General features: G+C 34.8%; 1 protein-coding gene across 2 annotated transcripts in view; it reads right to left on the bottom strand.

Moving 5' to 3' along the window:
- Positions 1-17,652, bottom strand: part of NDST4 (N-deacetylase and N-sulfotransferase 4) — a 388,880-nt gene that overhangs the window by 109,290 nt on the left and 261,938 nt on the right. For both annotated transcript variants that reach the window (XM_070259711.1, XM_005607874.4), the window contains 2 exons: positions 16,287-16,374; positions 9,597-9,751 (listed from right to left, as the gene is read on the bottom strand). In XM_070259711.1, coding sequence (XP_070115812.1) covers positions 9,597-9,751; positions 16,287-16,374 — 243 coding nt within the window. The remainder of the gene's footprint in view (positions 1-9,596; positions 9,752-16,286; positions 16,375-17,652) is intronic.

Raw genomic sequence — 17,652 nt, 5'->3', positions numbered from 1 at the left:
CAAAAAAAACAGACACAACAGATTAAACAAATAAATTATTTCCAAAACCACAGTGTGTTTTAATTTGAAAGCCCAGTCTAGAAATTCTAGTGTATCAGGGGAAATTACCGGCAAGTGTGGCTGCATTTCTATTGCAGGGCTTAAGTGTATAAGTAGGATGGTAACTCTGGTATGGAGAAAGAATCAAGATAATGGATTACAAAGACTGAAGAACATAAAAAATGAGGCAAAGTAAAAGTGATTCCATCCTTAGGGAGCAAGGCAAGGGGAAATGGAAGATAAGACTAGAACATAAGTAATTTACTTTTAGGCAGAAGAGACAAAGGCAATACTTTCTCCCTGCTCCTTTGCTCCTTTTCAGTACTGGCAAGGGTCACTTTTCACTTGACCCAAGATGATGTCATGAAAATATTATTGAACCCATGCCTTTATAATTTGTTCTTAAGGACATGTATACGGTGTGAGGAATGGGGCGTAGGAAAATGCTCCTCCAAGTTCAAGAATCCCATAGCCTGGATGGAATTAGGTCAGCAGTGAGTTGTAGGAAATGCTGGGGAACCTTGGGGTCAAGAACAGAGTCACCAAAGCTGGAGGAGGAGCACCACACAAGGACAGCAACAGTGGAGATCAAAGCTCGTCATCAGAGCTGAATGGAAGGAACACAGTGGAGACTTTCAAGAACCAACCACGAAAAAATCAGATGGGAGCACACAGCACATGAGACAAGTGTTCAGATGCTAGGGCCCTTTTAGGATAGTTTGGAGGGCTTTGAGACAAAATGTGACGGGATCTGAATTACATATTAACCAGATCACTGCACTGCTTTGATGAGAAAGATTCAAGAGGGCCAAGAGTGGGACTGGAGACCAGTGAGGAGGCCATTGCTATAGACTAGTCAAGATATGATGGTAGAATTCAGACTTCTGGAATGGTGCTGTGAGGAGCTCTGTGGACCCTCTCCCAACAAAACAACCATAACTGGTAGAAATTATTTTAAAAAAAGGAAGAAAACAACCATTTAAAATCTCTGAAAAATAAACTAAGGATATACAGTAAATGAAGAAACATGTATTCCAGAAAATCTACTAAAGTTGGTAAGAACAGTGAAAGTGTGTGCCATTTGAGCCGTGACTTACACCCTTCCCCACTTGCCCTGGGTTAGAGTAACAAAATTCCTACCCTAGGTGGGTGCCACCAAGAACACAGGGGTTCCTCTCTCCCTAGCTTCCAGTCAAATCTATGATTCTCCCTGGGAATGACAGGCCATCAGTATTTCTCATCCCCCGAGCTCTGTGCGCAGAAGCTCTATTCTAGGAAAAAGCAGATGAAAGATCTGGAGCTCTGCTCCTCTAGGTAGCCCCAACCGTAGAACAGAGGCTGTATCCCAGATGCAGGAGACCAAGAACACTGGAACCATAATTTATCCTCGCTCCAGCTCAGTTGTAGAGTGGTGATTCTTAGCTAGGAGAGGTGAGCTAAGACCAGAGGCTACCACCACAACCCTGCACCATGCTCATAAATCTGGGTGTCCCTTTGAGAGAAGAAGCCATTGTCCCCACCCCTAGCTCTAGGGTAGTACTGCAGAGATTTTATCCAGGGGGGATGTAGGTCATAAATAGAGAGAGCTCCTAAATTCTCTCCAAGGGAAGTGACTTTACTTGGGACAAAGTGTAGAAAAGTTCAAGCCTAAAGTCACTCTTGAAAACAATGGAGATTTTGATGGTAAGCAATTTAGAGGAGGCTGTTGTTATTTTAATTAATATTAATGACAAGCTAATAGTAGACCAAACAGAAGTTTACTAGAGAGAATCAGGGAAAGAAATAGGTAAGAAGAACGCTTGTGGGGGTCAGCAAAAGCCTCATAGACTGACCTCAAAGACTACTTCTGCAAAAAGGACCACATTTTACTGGTTCAGACTATGGTGCAGTGATAATAACGTACTTTAGGGCATTATCAAAAAATAATTGAGCATGCTGCTAGCAATTAGTGGATGTTCAATTGGTAAAATCAGGAATTAAGAAGGAGACATTACTGACTTTATCAAAATAAAAAGAGCCATGAGGAATACTATGAACACTCCATACCAAAAACTTAGATAAATTAGATGAAATGGATAAACTCCTAGGAACACACAAAGTACTGAAACTGATTCAAGAGGAAACGGAAAATATGAATAGACTTACAAGTAAAGAGATTGACTTAATAATTTAAAGACTTCCCATATGGAAAAGCCAGGGCCAGGTGGCTTCACCGGTGAGTTCTGCCAAACATGTGAAGAAGAATTAATATATATCATTCACAGATTCTTCCAAAAAAATAGAAGAGAACACTTCCCAGCTAATTCTATGAGGCTAGTATTATCCTTACACCAAAACCAGAAAAAGATATTGTAATAAAAGAAAACTACAAACAAATATCTCTGTGAATATAGATGCAAAATCCTCAAAAAGGTACTAGCAATTAAATTTAGCAACATATAAAAAGCATTGTACACCATGACCAAGTGAGATTTATTACAAGAATGTGAGGTTGGTTTAACATCTAAAAACTGACTAGTATAATATATGGTATCCATAAAATAAAGGGAAAAACACAATCAACTGAATAGATACCTAAAAAGCATGTGAAAAATCCAACCACCTCTCATGATAAAAATACTCATGAACAAAATATCTAGAAACACATTTAACAACAAAAGTGCAAAACATAGACTCTGAAAATTATAAAATATTGTTTAAAAGTTAAGGAAGACCTAAACAAATGGGAACACACCTGTGTACATAGATCAGAAGAATTAATATTGTTACGATGGCAATATTTCCCAAACTGATCTGTGGATTCAATGCTATCCTATCAGAATCCCAGCCAGCCATTGTGTGGAAATTGGTAAGCTGATCTTAAAATTCATATGGAAATGCAAAAGACCCAGAATAGCCAAAACAATTTTAAAGAAGAAGAAAAGAATTGGAGGACTCACAATTCCCAATATCGAAACTTACTATGAAGACATAGTAATCAAGATGCTGAGGTCTAACATAAGGACAGGCATACAGATGAATGCAACACAACTGGGAGTCTAAAAACACATCCTTACATTTAAAGTCAATTTATTTTTGGCAGAGGTATGAAGACAATTCAGTGGGGGAAAGAATAGTCTTTTCAACAAATAGCTGGTCCAACCAGATATACACATGTGAAAGCATAAAGTAGTGCTTCTTTCTTGTGCCACATAAAAAATTAACTCTAAATGCATTATAGACCTATGTGTAAGAGTACATACTGTAAAACTTACAAATGAATACAGAAGTACATTTTTATGACCTTGAGTTAGGCAAAGCCTTTTTATGTTTGACACCAAAAGCACAACAGACAGAAAATAAATGATAAATTGCGCTTCCTCAAAATTAAAAATTCCATGCTTCACAACATAGGTGCCCATCGAGGGATGAATGGATAAAGATGTGGTATATATACACAACGGAATACTACTCAGCCATAAGACATGATGAAATTAGGACGTTTGTGACAACATGGATGGACCTTGAGGGGATTATGCTAAGTGAGATAAATCAGAGGAAGAAAGTCAAATATTGTATGATCTCACTCATAAGTAGAAGATAAAAACAACGACAAGCAAACACATAACAAGAGAGATTGGATTGGTGGTTACCAGAGGGGAAGGGGGGAGGGAGGAGGGCAAAAAGGGTGATTAGGCTCATGCATGTGGTGAAGGATTATAATTAGTCTTTGGGTGGGGAACATGATGTAATCTACACTGAATTTAAAATATATTATGATGCACATCTGAAAGTTATATAATCTTATAATTTAATGTTACTGCTATAAAAACAAAAATTAAAATTAAATAAATAAAATGGAAAAAAAATGAAAACAATGGAAAAAAAAAGTTTCCATGCTTCAAATGACACTTCAGAAAATGAAGACAACCCATGTAATAGGAGAGGTTATCTGTAAATCATAGATCTCACAAAATACTTGTATAAGCAATGTAGAAGGAATGCTTGCAAGTAAATAATAAAAAGACCACTAATTCAATTAAAAATGGGTAAAGAATCTTAATAGACATTTCTCCACTGAAGATATATGAATGGCTGATAATCATAAGAAAAGATGCTCAATGTTATTAGCCATTGGGGAAATGCAAGTCACAGCCATAATAAGATACCACTTCACACCCACTAGGATGGCTATATTAAAAAAAAAAAAAAAAACAGTAACAGGACTGGCAAGGATTTGGAGTAACTGAAATCCTCAAGCATTGTCTGTGGGAATGTAAAATGGTGCAAGCTCTTTAGAAAGAGTCTAATAGTTTTTCAAAATGTTAAACACAGAGATAGCATATGACCCAACCATTCCACTCCTGGGTAGATACTAAAGATAAATGAAAACTTATGTCCGCACAAAAACTTGTACATGAATGTTCATAGGAGCATTATAAATAATAGCCAAAAAGTGTAAACATGTCTATTAACTGAGGAATGGATAAATAAAATACAATGTAAACATACAATGGAATATTATTTAGCAATAAAAAGGAATGAAGTACTGATCTGTGCCACAACATGTGAACCTTAAAAACACTATGCTAAGTAAAAAAAAAAAAACTAATCATAAAAGATACTGTATGATTGCATGTATATGAAATGTTCAGAATAGGCAAATCTATAGAGCTAGAAAGTAAATTAGTGAGTTCTTAAGGTTGGGGGAGTTGGGAGAGAGAAAGAATGACTACTGATGGGTACAGGCTTTCTATCTGAGGTGATAAAAATGTTCTGAAGTTGATCATGGTGAACTTTGCACAAATCTGTGAATACACTGAAAACCTTTGAAGTTTACGCTTTACATCAGTGAATTGTGTGATATGTTAATACCAATATCAATGAAGCTGATAAAAAAAAGATACAATGGTAACTGAGACTAAGTAGATAGTAGAGGTGGTGAGAATTCATCAGTTCTAAATATATTTTCAAGTGGAAGCAATGGATTGAATAAGAGAAAGAGAAGAGTCAGATGAATCCAATATCTTTGGATTGGAATGATGTAATTGGCCTTAAACTTTAGGATAGAGATTGAGTTCAATGTTCAAAGTTCATATGCAAATATTTTTTAAATTAGTGAAGGAATACATGTGAGTTCTATTGTACAGGATTCTCTATACTTCTTACTTCTGGTTGGATATGAATGTAGCTTCCATAATGACATCCAAGGATTTCCTCTTCCTGTGTTCACTCCCTTCTTTTATTCCCCTCCCTTTGAGTTTGCCCTAGACCTACTGACTGACTTCTAATGAATAGTAAATGGTAAAAATGATGGGATATCACTCTGAGATTAGGTTATAAAAGACTCTGAATTTCTCTCTCTCTCTCTCTCTCTCTCTCTCTCTCTCTCTTTCTCCCGTCCTTCTTCCCTCTGTCCTTCTCCTCAGCTCTCATGAAGCCAACTGCCATGTTGCAAGTTGCCCTGTGGAGTGGCCCACATGGCAAGGAAGTGAGGCCAGATGGGCACAACATCTGAACAGGAACTGAGGTCGGCAATCCAACAACTGGTGAGGAACTGAATCTTGTCAACAACCACGGGAGTGAGCTTGTGAGCTGGTCCACCCTCCAGGTGAGTCTTGAAATGACTGCCGCCTCAACTGACATCTTGATTGAAATCTTGTGAGAGACCCTGAACCACAGGATCCAATTAAGTCGTATTCAAGTTTTTCATCTATATAGACTGTTAGATATTAATGTGTTAAGTCAGTAAATTTTGGGTTAATCTGTTATGAAGGAGTACATAATGAATGCACTCAGTTACTGAAGTTATTTACATAGATATTTGTACTACATAGGTGTGTATTCCACAGGATCCCTCAAGAACTCATGCGATTGCCAAACATGTTTCAAATTTTTCTGTGCTAGGATGTTTTGTTTCTTTATATTTTATTTCAATTCTTCCTGCTCATGTAAGTGTCTACTCTGCTGAATGTACAGATAGCCCTATCTATTACTGAACCTTCAAAAGACAGTATTCGCTCCATAGTAAACTTTCATTAAATCAGTATTTAGTCAAAATTGTACTTTTGACTTCACCAAACTTCCTATCTTTGAAATAGCCTATTAGTTGTAAGTATCAGGGTTTCTTGACCTCTCGTATTGTCCAGCACAAGGCTGTATACTGCACGGCTTAGTAAGGAGGTCGGCAGAGTAGCTATTGGAAGGCAGCTCACTCTCAGTTCTATTTCATTGTGCCATCAATCCCACTCTCATACTCCCTTTATTTTTTAATTAAAACTTCTACATAGCTGATTTACTGCGCAGGCCATTATGACACTTAAAGATTTTCCATAGTTGCTCTTTTGATGAATTTGGGTTTATATGAGAGCAATTTAAATGTCAGCATTTTTCATATCGGAATATTGTGTCTAATTACGAAAAAAGTTACATAGAGTTAATAAATATGTGTAGCATTTTAAAAGCAAAATTTAAAAACTTATGCCTTTATTTCAAGAATCCTTCACTTATTTACTCATGAATAAGATATGCAACTGTTCCCATGAAATGTCAAGAAAAATCCACATCATTATTGAAAAGTTAGCATTGAAGACAAAAAGTGGCCTTTTTTCCTCCGGGGTATTTTATGGTCTACTGCTATGAGTGATCCGAAAGGCCCCACTCATTTAGAAATTTTAATGAATCTACACAAAACTTAAAACAACAAAACACCATTTCTTAATTTCTTTTTTCCCTCACAAGTCTATTGTGAAGTAAAAATAAATAATTTAAGTTTATGCTATAGGCACCCTTCTCTCTGGTTTTGAACAAGAGATGTGGATAAGGCAGGAGCAATTTTTGGTAGCTTTTTCATCAAGCACATTAATGTTAGCCAATGTTTCTCATTCTCTTTAGCCTTTGTTAGTCTATTGTCTAAAGTGTTGCGTCTATTTAGTGACATGCTCAAGGAAGTGAATGGCAGCAAAAATGTGTGATTTATTAAAAGAGTCAAAAATATTTTTGCTACTGCCATGTAAATGTAGTATCTTGTAATTAACATATCTTGGTTGACTACACTTATGACTCAACTAACACCCTCTATACAAACATACACACACATGCACACACGTGGCATACATGTTCATGGATTTAGCACACATATACATATATATGCACACATAAACACACTCATATTGCATACACACGTGCTCATGGATTAAGCATCTACACATAACCCCTCTACACACACACACGTACAATCACACTGCATACATAAGTGTGCATGAATTAAGAAATGACAATGCTTTACCATAAAAAAGTTTCTTTCTAATTAACGTTTCATCTAACTAATGTGTTTCATCTAACATGATGAAACATAAAGAAACAGTCTTGCAATGTGTTTCTCTCTTGATTTTTAGACATATTACAACAGAAAATGAACTCTATCCAGAGAGAATTCAGAGAAATTCTACAAATAAAATCCTTTTGATTGATTAACTGTTTTTGAAATATTAACATGAAGCTATCAATATGTCATTTGAATCACTTTTATAAATGTTGTAAGAACAACTGCGCTTTTTACTAATAATTGCACCGCCAGCCAAGGTCACATCAAGGAATAGCGAGAAATGCCAGGATGGAATAAAAAAGGAAATTTAAACACTTTTGATTTCTTTCAGTATAAATTTCTCATTTAGTCTGAAAATCTCTTTCCATAATTGCTTCAATTGCAGGTAGATAAGTATTTCAAGATGTTCATTCCAAATTTGTGGGCTGATGCTGTCCATGATCACAGAATTTTAGAATTGGAATTGATCAACGGATTGTCTAGTCCAGCGCCTTTGGTTGGCAGATGAGCTGATGTAAATTAATTATCTAAATACTTTGTAGTTTAGAAAATGAAAAAGGGAATCATTACCATTTCAGGGGAGGAAACCGAGGTATGAAGACATTAAATGAGTTGCCAACTGTATTAGAACTTGTAACTAGCAGTCAGGAGTAAAACATAGCCTGCCAATATCTCATTTAGTGCTTTTCACTGTCCTATCCCATCCTGATACTGGTGATGGTTGTGAAGTGTCATCTGGATATGGAAAAGTAATAATTCAATAAGAAAGAAATATATTTCCTGGTTGTCTGGACAACACACATATTGTCACCCTATGTTTACAGTTAAAAGTGGGGTTTTGAATGTCACTGCTTGAAGAGCCCTGAGAAGTTTTATTTTTTAATTTTTCATTTTTTTTTCTGTTTTGGTGAGGAAGATTGACCCTAAGCTAACACCTGTTACCAATCCTCTTCTTTTTGCTTTAGGAAGATTGAACCTGAGCCAATCTTCTTCTATTTTGTACGAGGGTCGCTGCCACAGTATGGCTTTCGTGAGTGGTGTAGGTCCACACCTGGGATCCGAATGTGAGAAGCCTGGGCCCCTGGAGTAGAGGGTGCTCAGCTTAACTACTACACCACCAGGCCAGCACCCCTGAGAAGTTTCATTGACGTGAACACCAGAAGGAAAAAGACAATGTCATTTGAGTATGTGTGTTTAATGGGCTTCATTTCAATTGTAATACTTTGATTATGCAACATATAATAAGCTTTTATTTTCCAAAATTTATTTATAGACTTCAGTGTAGCTTCTAGCCACACTTTATAAACAAATGTAATTGTTCTGAATGGGTTCTAAATAGCTTTCAACATTTCATTACAAAGCAATTACATCTGAGTCTTTCCCAGGGCTCTCGGCATAGCTTTTAAAAAAGAAATTACACAAACAGGTGAAATCAACCATTATGAAATATAACCTACATGCCAAAAAGCAAGCCTTCGGAGTGGGAGTGAGGTGAGGGAGGTTTAAGCCAATGATAAACGCAGTCTATTTTCAGGGTAACTGCACAGAAAGAAGTCAGTATGCTGACTCAAGGTAAGTTTATTTTTTGAAAAGGGAATATTTACTTAATTTTACAATGCTGTGAAGTAGTAAAAAATTTATTAGATATCCCCTAAAAATAAAGTGAAGATCAACCTTTTGTAAATCTATATTTAAAAAAAAATCTGACTTTTGTAAAGCAAGACCTAACTGCTTCCTTGTCTGCATTTAGAGAGGTCATAATTGTTGATGAACACATATTGAGTGCTTACTGTATGCCAGGCACTGCTCTAAGCATGTTATACGTATCCTCAAAACAATCCTATGACGTATTGGTTACTCTAATGATTCAATTCATTCATCCACTTATTCATCCCTGCAACAAATGCCTTTCGAGAGGGTAATTATAATGCGCCAGGAATACGATGGAGAAAACACTATTTTTCCTTTTCATAAATGCAAGAATAAGCCTTCCATAAAACAGCAGATGGTAACTTTCTGACAATGGCCTACTTTTTGAAATACATTTTATGTCACATCACGACCCAATACGTATACACACACATGTGGGAAAGAAAATAACACAAAGCAATATGCACTCAATAATGTGATATACTCTGATATTTTCTGTTCTATTCTATTTCTGTTGGATTCAACCCAATAAATTGATTTTACAATCCACTAATAGATCACAACTCTTGGTTTGAAAAATACTGCAATCAAACGTGCTCACCAGTGCAAATTCTTTGTTGAGAATCATCTGCTCCACCAAAGATGACTCATTATGGAAGAGGTGGGGCTGCATGTGGCTCCACATGTGAGGGAACCACCAGAACTCATCCACAGACCGGAGCAAAAGGTCATCTCCTTCATCTTCCTCTTCAGTTCCTGTAAAACATACAGTTAAAAATGGCTTAAGTGAAAATTTTGTATTAGCTTAAAGGTTATGTTTGTCAGATTTTTGTTATACTTCTTATTACTGATACATAAATCCAGTTTTGTGTTGCTTTAATAAAAAAAAATAGCCTAGACCATAGTCTAAATCACATCAGAGGCAGTGGGGTTGGAGAGTGGGATGGGGTGGGGTAGGTGTGCTGGTCTCAAATAGTTGTTCAATTTAGAATTTAGGGGTATTTTATCACTGACATTGTTTCGAAATGCTAGCATATGGCGGTAATAAAAAAATAGAGCTAGTTTTAGATGGTTTATTTTTGTTTGAAAATCAATAATTCTCTCCTTATTGCATGCATAGGGGAAATCTGATCAGAGATAATTATTACTTTTACTCTTAAAAATATTCTTACATATAAATCTATAATTAACCTTAAAATTTAACTAAGTTTAATTTTTTTCTGATTATAAAAATAGTATATGCTTATTGAAGAAATATGGAAAGCACAGGCAAGTGATATATAAAGTTCAAAACAGAAACAAAGCAAAACAAACACTATCTTCCAGAACCAACTGGTGCAGACATTTTGATGTCTTTCCTTAAATCTTTGTCTACTTATTTTTTCAAAAACTGAGCTCTTATTGTCTAAATAATTTTTTTGCCTTACGTTTTTAACTTAACGTTATAAACGTAAACATTTCTCACTTTAACACAAATATTTCATAAAATTTAAACAATGAATCTATTAACACAATAAAAACTTGACATGAGAATTTAAAACTAATATTAATTTCTCATCCTCCATTAGGAAAATTTGTTAAGAATAGAAAAAACCATTTGTCACGCCACAAGTGAGAAAAAAAAGAAAAACAACAACAACAATTTACTTCTAAGGAAACTTACTATGTCGCAGCCATCCTAGAATATTTTCACTGTACGAAATCATAGTTTTTATATAATTTTACAATATTCAGTCCAATTTAAAAGTGTCCTGAATCAATAATATAAGAACTGATTACTATTTGGTCTCTAGATACTTGACTAAATAAGTAAAGTAAAATAAATCTTGGCTTATAGTGTGAGGTGTATTTATTTCGCTTATTTTTTCAAGAGAGAGTATGTTTTATAGATGGCTGCTTGATTTTATATTCTTTACTTAAATTAACCAAATAAATATTAAAGGTCTTTTTTTTAAGAGTCTTCTCCAAATACTCCACTTGTGTGTCCTATGGTAAAGATTCCATTGATCACGCAGTAGTGCCATGAAATATTTAAAGCATGGATTTGGTGTTAATTGATACCTGGATTAGAGTCCCTACTTCTGCCATTTACTTGATTATGTGATCTTGGACAAGTTGACTTCTCTAAGACTCAGTTTCCTAATGTGAAACGGGGGATATAAATACCCATCTCCTAGTCTCTTTGTGAAGAATCAATGAGATCGATTTATTAAAGCAGTTAATATTGCGACTTGCAGATCGTAAGCATTTCATAAATATTAGGACCACTTTCTTCCTAAAAATAATATCTATTGGTTTATAACTGTGGTGTTCTAAATTTACATATTTTCACACATTCCTAAAAATATTGCCTGCCTAGATTATTAATTTCTAAAGTCAGGGACTGGATCCCTCTCACTTGCAGTGTCTCACACCACTTCCCCAGAGCAGCAAATAAGTGATTAATTTAATTCAGTCTGTATTAATATAAAGTCAGTGAACTTTAGAAGCTTCATATGTCTGCTGGCGTGCATGCCAACTTTTGTTTGTATTTACATATGTGCATTATTCCCGGAACACAGACCGTAAACCATAGTCCTCAAAAGGTGTGAGGACCACCAAGTTTAATCAGAGTTTTGGCACTGTTACTACCACAACAGGTGATGCTACACAAAGAGTAAAGAAACAGAACTTTTAAAAATGACAAAGTCCTATGAATAAGATGAGCAGACAAAATTCTTAATTTTTGTTAATTTTAACTAAAATTGTTAGTACTACAGACTTATACTTCACCGACTTTGTTAATATATTAAGAATATCACATACTGAAATCCAAAGGAAGGGAAGTTTATTACTTCCTCAGATGGAGTTCAAGCATGATGTGTTGATGCTGTAGACCAAGTGTTTCTCCTGGCCGTAATTCAGCCAACTGAGGCATAGATTAGAAAGAGTTACTTTATGTCACATGCAGTGAATGAATTGATAGTCCGTTCCCCATTCTGTGTGCTTTGAATACAGAATGTTTGAGAAATGCTTCCATTCACTTTAAACTGCCCTGATTGTTATTGGAAGTGGCAGAAAGCACATAATGCATACTTGACCAGGAAGGAGGTCAATTATTCAATTTTAAGAAAATTTTGAGACTATTGATACAAACAGGTATGTGACTAATCATAAAATCTTAGTAATTCTTATACCAGAAAGTGCGTTAATTTATAAACACTCCTCACAAGGTTGAGAGGGATATTTAAAACTTTTTTTTCACTTCATGGATTAATTTCCCGTCAGCCTTTCTCTATTTTATACAGGTCATATAATTCAAAGCCACATAAGGCAAGCTCGTGACACTAGAAATAGCTTAATGAAAAATATCATACCAAGTCATGCTGAGGGACCAAAGCAGAATTTCAAACGTTTTCAAATCTGACTAAATGAAAATAATACATTTTTGACTCACCGTAAACATTTATTTTCCTATACGTAATTTATGCTTAAATTATATTGAGAATATAATTTGTAGTTCACATGCGACCACAGACCCTTAAAATGTCTGTGTTCAAATTGAGCTTTTCACTTCTAACTTGATCTAGATTCAAATCTATATCATTATTAATTAAAAATACGGTTTTTTTGTTCTCATTTAAAAGTTATGTCCTTTTACTTTTCCTGGTTCCCAGAGAAGAGAAAGTCTTTTAATTTAGAAGTAAAATATTTTAGAGTTCATTTCTGTGTTGCCACTTTTGGAGGATCTATTTCATGAGATAACAGTATGTTTCTAAAAGTACTTTATGATAAGAATAATTTTAGCAAGATCTGGCTATAGGTTAATTCCTCTAAGGCACAGTTCTAACATTAAAATAAGATATATTAAATTCCAATGTCTGCATTATCACTTTTGTACAAATGTCTGCCTTATATTTGCTCACTATGTATGAAATATTGTAATTCTTAAGTGGTAAGAAGATGTTTCTAATTTTCTTTATACACTGAACCTGGCACAGTTCCACATAGGTAGGTATAGAATAAACTAATTTTAAATATTATACTAAACCAAAAGAAATGTTTGGTGATGGAAATTGACTAAAAGCTACCTATAGTTCTAAAATTAGAAAATAGAGCCATGCGAATTGTTCACTGTTTACTTTTTTGACAATATTTGATTCTTATACAAAAATACTTTTAAAAGTGATGATGCACACTTACATAGCCCTTAGCACATGCTATGCACTGTTCTATATGAGAGTATTATTATTACTCCCATTTTGGAGATGTGAAAACCGAGGCACGAAAGATTAAGTAACCTGTTTATGTTCACGTAGCTAGTGCAATATCAGAGCCTGGGTTCAAACAAAGCGGTCTGTTTCCAGTGTCTAGTCTTTGAACCAATACTTTAGCCAGAAAAGCAAAACTAAACACAAAACAAACAAAAGAGAATGAATGTAATACTTTTTTATTTTTAATTTCATATTTGAAAGTTAATAGATTTATATAAAGCTGTATTTTTTGTAAAATGAAGTCTCATGGAAAAGACCAATATTTATCCAATTTGCAAATATTATCCATGAGGTAATTGATCAAGGCATATTTAGTTGATCTTGAATTACAAAGCATGGCAATAACTGTCACCAGAAATCACATCCCACACAAAGATTTGCAGCCCCTCACTCCTAGAAGGCATCTTAACGTTGCAACGTCTCCAGTTTTCAATTGAACTTTCATTGTGCAATTCCAATCCAGCTCTAAATATTTCCAGACTAAAATAGCCTACTCCTAACTCTATACTTTTATTTTTTTTTCCTTTTAATCAGCAGCATGTCTTTCCTCTTTCAATTTGGCACCTGTGAGTGACTGACTTAGAGAAGGCTCAGTGACACGCCCTTTTTGGGTGAGATTTTTAGCATGAAGGGCAGAGAAACTGAACAGGAAAGAATACTTGGAAAATACAAATAAGTGAAGCAGCCTAAGAAATGCAGAATCTATCATTATTACACTGGGCATGTGTGATTAAATGTCTTCAAAACAATGAGGGTCATCAATCAGCATCCTTATGCATTGGGAAATCAGATCATCCTGGAAGAGAACTGAGACAGTCACTGTGACAAGGCCATCTTCTCATGGTTACACATCACAGCCAAAGTGTAAAGAAAGCACTTCCCTGATGTGCGGTGGTTTTTCTATACAGTTAAACCTCTCCATAGGAATGTGACTACATAGGGAAGAGACATGCCCTCTGGAGAGTGGGCAAGAACGTTTAACGTTGCTCTTGGAAGAGACCTTGATGTCCCTGAGTGAATTAATAAGTACTCAATATAATGTGATTGCACCCTGGAAAGACATTATGGATGCATCTTAATGATTCTACAGATAAAGTAACAAATCAATTGAAGTTTCATATTTATGTGAAAGAAATTAAACTTTTAGGACTTAGGAATTTATATACATATTACTTAATCTCTTAAGTGCACTATCACCACAGCACAACAGAATAGAGGGTTTCTTCTGTTATTTTTGTTAGGTTAGTACCAACAGAAAGAGGCAATAAGGTCCATTTAAGAGATAAAATTAAAATGTCTTTTTGGGGGTTATCTTACTCCAACAATTATCCCTGTGATGTTATCTACTGTGTTGTTCGTTTTCCAGTGGATGTGTACTGTGTACACGTTCAGGATTTTAAAAAGAAAACGGGAAGTGTTATAACCTGCTATCAACATTAACTTGGCAAATGTCTGGCAAGTTTAATAGGTATGAATAGGTAAAATAAGTCAAGGCTGAGGCAGTTATCCAGATGTATTTCAGCCAAAAGAATGGCTTTACTTACACTATACAGCTATTTAAGACAAAATAGTATTGTTTGCGTGTGAACCCCAAATAATCCTATATTTTTTTCCCTGCATGAGTAGATACAGCCTTTAGAGTTATCTGCTTTATGACTTCATAGTCAGGGCTTCTTAGGCCTGAATTCATTTCCGGAGGGGGCTTTTGAAGATTTACAAAACCACGTCTATTTTCAAAATTGTAAGCTGGAATTGCTTTGCCTGTGCAGATATGATGACCCAAATCTCTTTCTGCAAAATGTCCTTTTAAAATATGCAGTCATTGGATTTATCAACTATTCTAAATACTAATTTTCCTTCTATTACTTTAAAAAGATTTGCATGTTTCAAAGCAGGAGGGAAAAAGTATTAAAGAAAAGCCAGTAAGACATTGTTGCTTCAGTATTCTAATAAACCATGCTGAGCTTCTTAGGGTAAACATTAAAAAGCCTCTTTGGGCAAATGAACTACATTTATAATAATTAAAGACTACCTTTGCACAGGATATTTTTAATGAGCCAATAAACTGCATGCATGCATAAAGCATACTTTGAAATGTTTTCTCTAAGATACTATGAAATAACAACAGCGCAAAGTCCTAACCACAGCATTTGGGCTTCACCACAGATGCAGAAATAAGAGCAGACAGTAGGTATTGCCCAAATACAGGCTCCAACATACCATTTTGCACTATTTTTTGTCATTATTATAAGACAATCACTGTTATGCTCATAATTTTCTTTATACTAGTGCCAGACATTATAATGCTCATCTTCAGAAAAAAAGAGTCAAATTCTGGAGCTGAAGATGGGTAAAGAGGTGAGAAATATCAGAACATAGAGTCATGCGTGCACACTGGTGACACTGAGAATTTGTTGAGAGTCAGAGAGTAAACAGAAGGGCAGCTGTAGCTGCATGGAGATGGGAAGAAAGACAGGCCCGATGGTGATGGTTCTAATGCATGTTGGGCCAAATTATTGCAATAGTTTTAGGAAAAAATTTTGCAAGGGAAGGTAAATTAAGCAAGATGACCCTTAAATTCTATTAAATTTCTTTGAGGCTATAAAATTCCTGTCTCATCACCAGGAAATATCCAAAGGAAAATAATATGTACAAAAATGTCTGTCACCTCGACTATCCCACAATTTTAAAACGTTGTCCTTTAGTGTTATTATAGCGTCACTGTCATCATCATCAGCATCACTATACTTTTTACTTAGACTACACTGAGTCACAGGATGTATAGTCATACTTAGAAGAATGGTCACAGTTTCTTTTTCTGAGTTGAAAAAGTCTATTCTCTTCGTCTTTCGCCCTTGATTCTAAAGTATTTGCCAAGGTAAACAAGCTCATTGATCTTTGGATCCGGCTACTCAGATAAAGCACCCAAGTTGTTCCCATAATCAGTCTGGATATTCTATTTCTCCTACTTATGAAACATTTAAAATCCTCTCTCCTATTTATATGTCGCTCCCTGAGAATACAAAGCTCCTTCTTACCTGTGTGGTAAAACTTCCCTGAAAATCCAAGGTTGAAGGTAAAATTTGCAACCTGAGTGCGCAGTAAATTTTGAGTCTCTAGTAATGCCTGAAATAAATAAGAAATTAACATGATTTTAGAAAAATAAATATGAAGCTTTGGGATGCCTCTTTTTCAAATGTGTATGCATGAGTGAAACAAAATAATATCTTTAGTTGCTTTTGGGTTTTTATGAATACTGTTATGTGCTACGCATATTTCAGGTATTGTAATTGCAATTGTTATTATTTTTATTGACGATTACCAAATCATGAAGCAGTTAAGTCGTAAGCACATTATAAATTGCTGAGAGACAATTCTCTAACCACACAGCACTGAAATCATTTTTCATTTCTGTGTGAGACATTTCTTGAATTTCAGATTATTATACTTCTTTTCCTTGGGGAAAATTTTTCAGAATCATTGGATGTAGACAAGTCCTGGATTTGTTGGTAAGGAATGGGAAGATAACTTTTGTTTGAGTTGCAATTTAGTATTTTATTTAACTGTGCTATCTCTCGTATCATTTTTTAAGCTTTACTTATTGAGTTTAAAGCTTAGGTTTTTATTTTACAAATTAAAGAGCAATGTATATTTTGTAGGGTGTTAATTGCAAATCTTGAGATATGAACGAGATACGGGTAAGTGGGAAAAAGCTAATTCCATAAAGAAATAGTCTCTAAATGTGGCAAAAATTTTCCTAATTTCTCAATTTGGAACTATTCTATGTTAATTTCTTCTTTGTAGACAGGATAAGAACACACTTATAATAATCTTGGAGTCAGACTTAGTCTTGTAAATTTTTCGCCAGCTCTTCCTCTGTTCTTATTACTATGTCAACATATGTAGCATAATTCAGAACTCTCATATCTTTGGTCCTTTTTAGTTTGTTTATTGATTCAGAATGCTTTTTTTTAGGTTTTAATGAATTTTTAAAGAGGACTTATTTTGTTTTGATGGAAATGAGAAACTCATTTCAAATTAGAGATATTAATTAAGACTGATTTTTGGTTACTGCCACTCTGTCAAGGTGAATAAAGAGTCAGAGTTTTAGACAACATCTTTTGAGCATTACTCATGGTGGCTAAGCATTTTCAGAAATTTTGTGAACCTGACTATTCATTCTCCCAGAATTAAGAGGGCTCTCCTGAAAATTAGTTTAATTAAAGAAAAAAAGAGAAAAAATTTACCAAAGAACTAAAAGGTTTATGAGCTACATAGCTAGTGATTATCTAAGGTCACAGTTAAATAGGGTGTAATCCTGGCCAATTTTGTTTAAATAATATCAATAAAATAGAAAAAGGGAAAAAATAGATTTATTAGTTTGACTCAGTTATATAAAATATA

This window comes from Equus caballus, chromosome 2 (genome assembly GCF_041296265.1).
Source record: "Equus caballus isolate H_3958 breed thoroughbred chromosome 2, TB-T2T, whole genome shotgun sequence".
In the NCBI taxonomy this organism is placed as follows: domain Eukaryota; kingdom Metazoa; phylum Chordata; class Mammalia; order Perissodactyla; family Equidae; genus Equus; species Equus caballus.
This window is presented reverse-complemented; position numbering and strand designations above follow the sequence as displayed.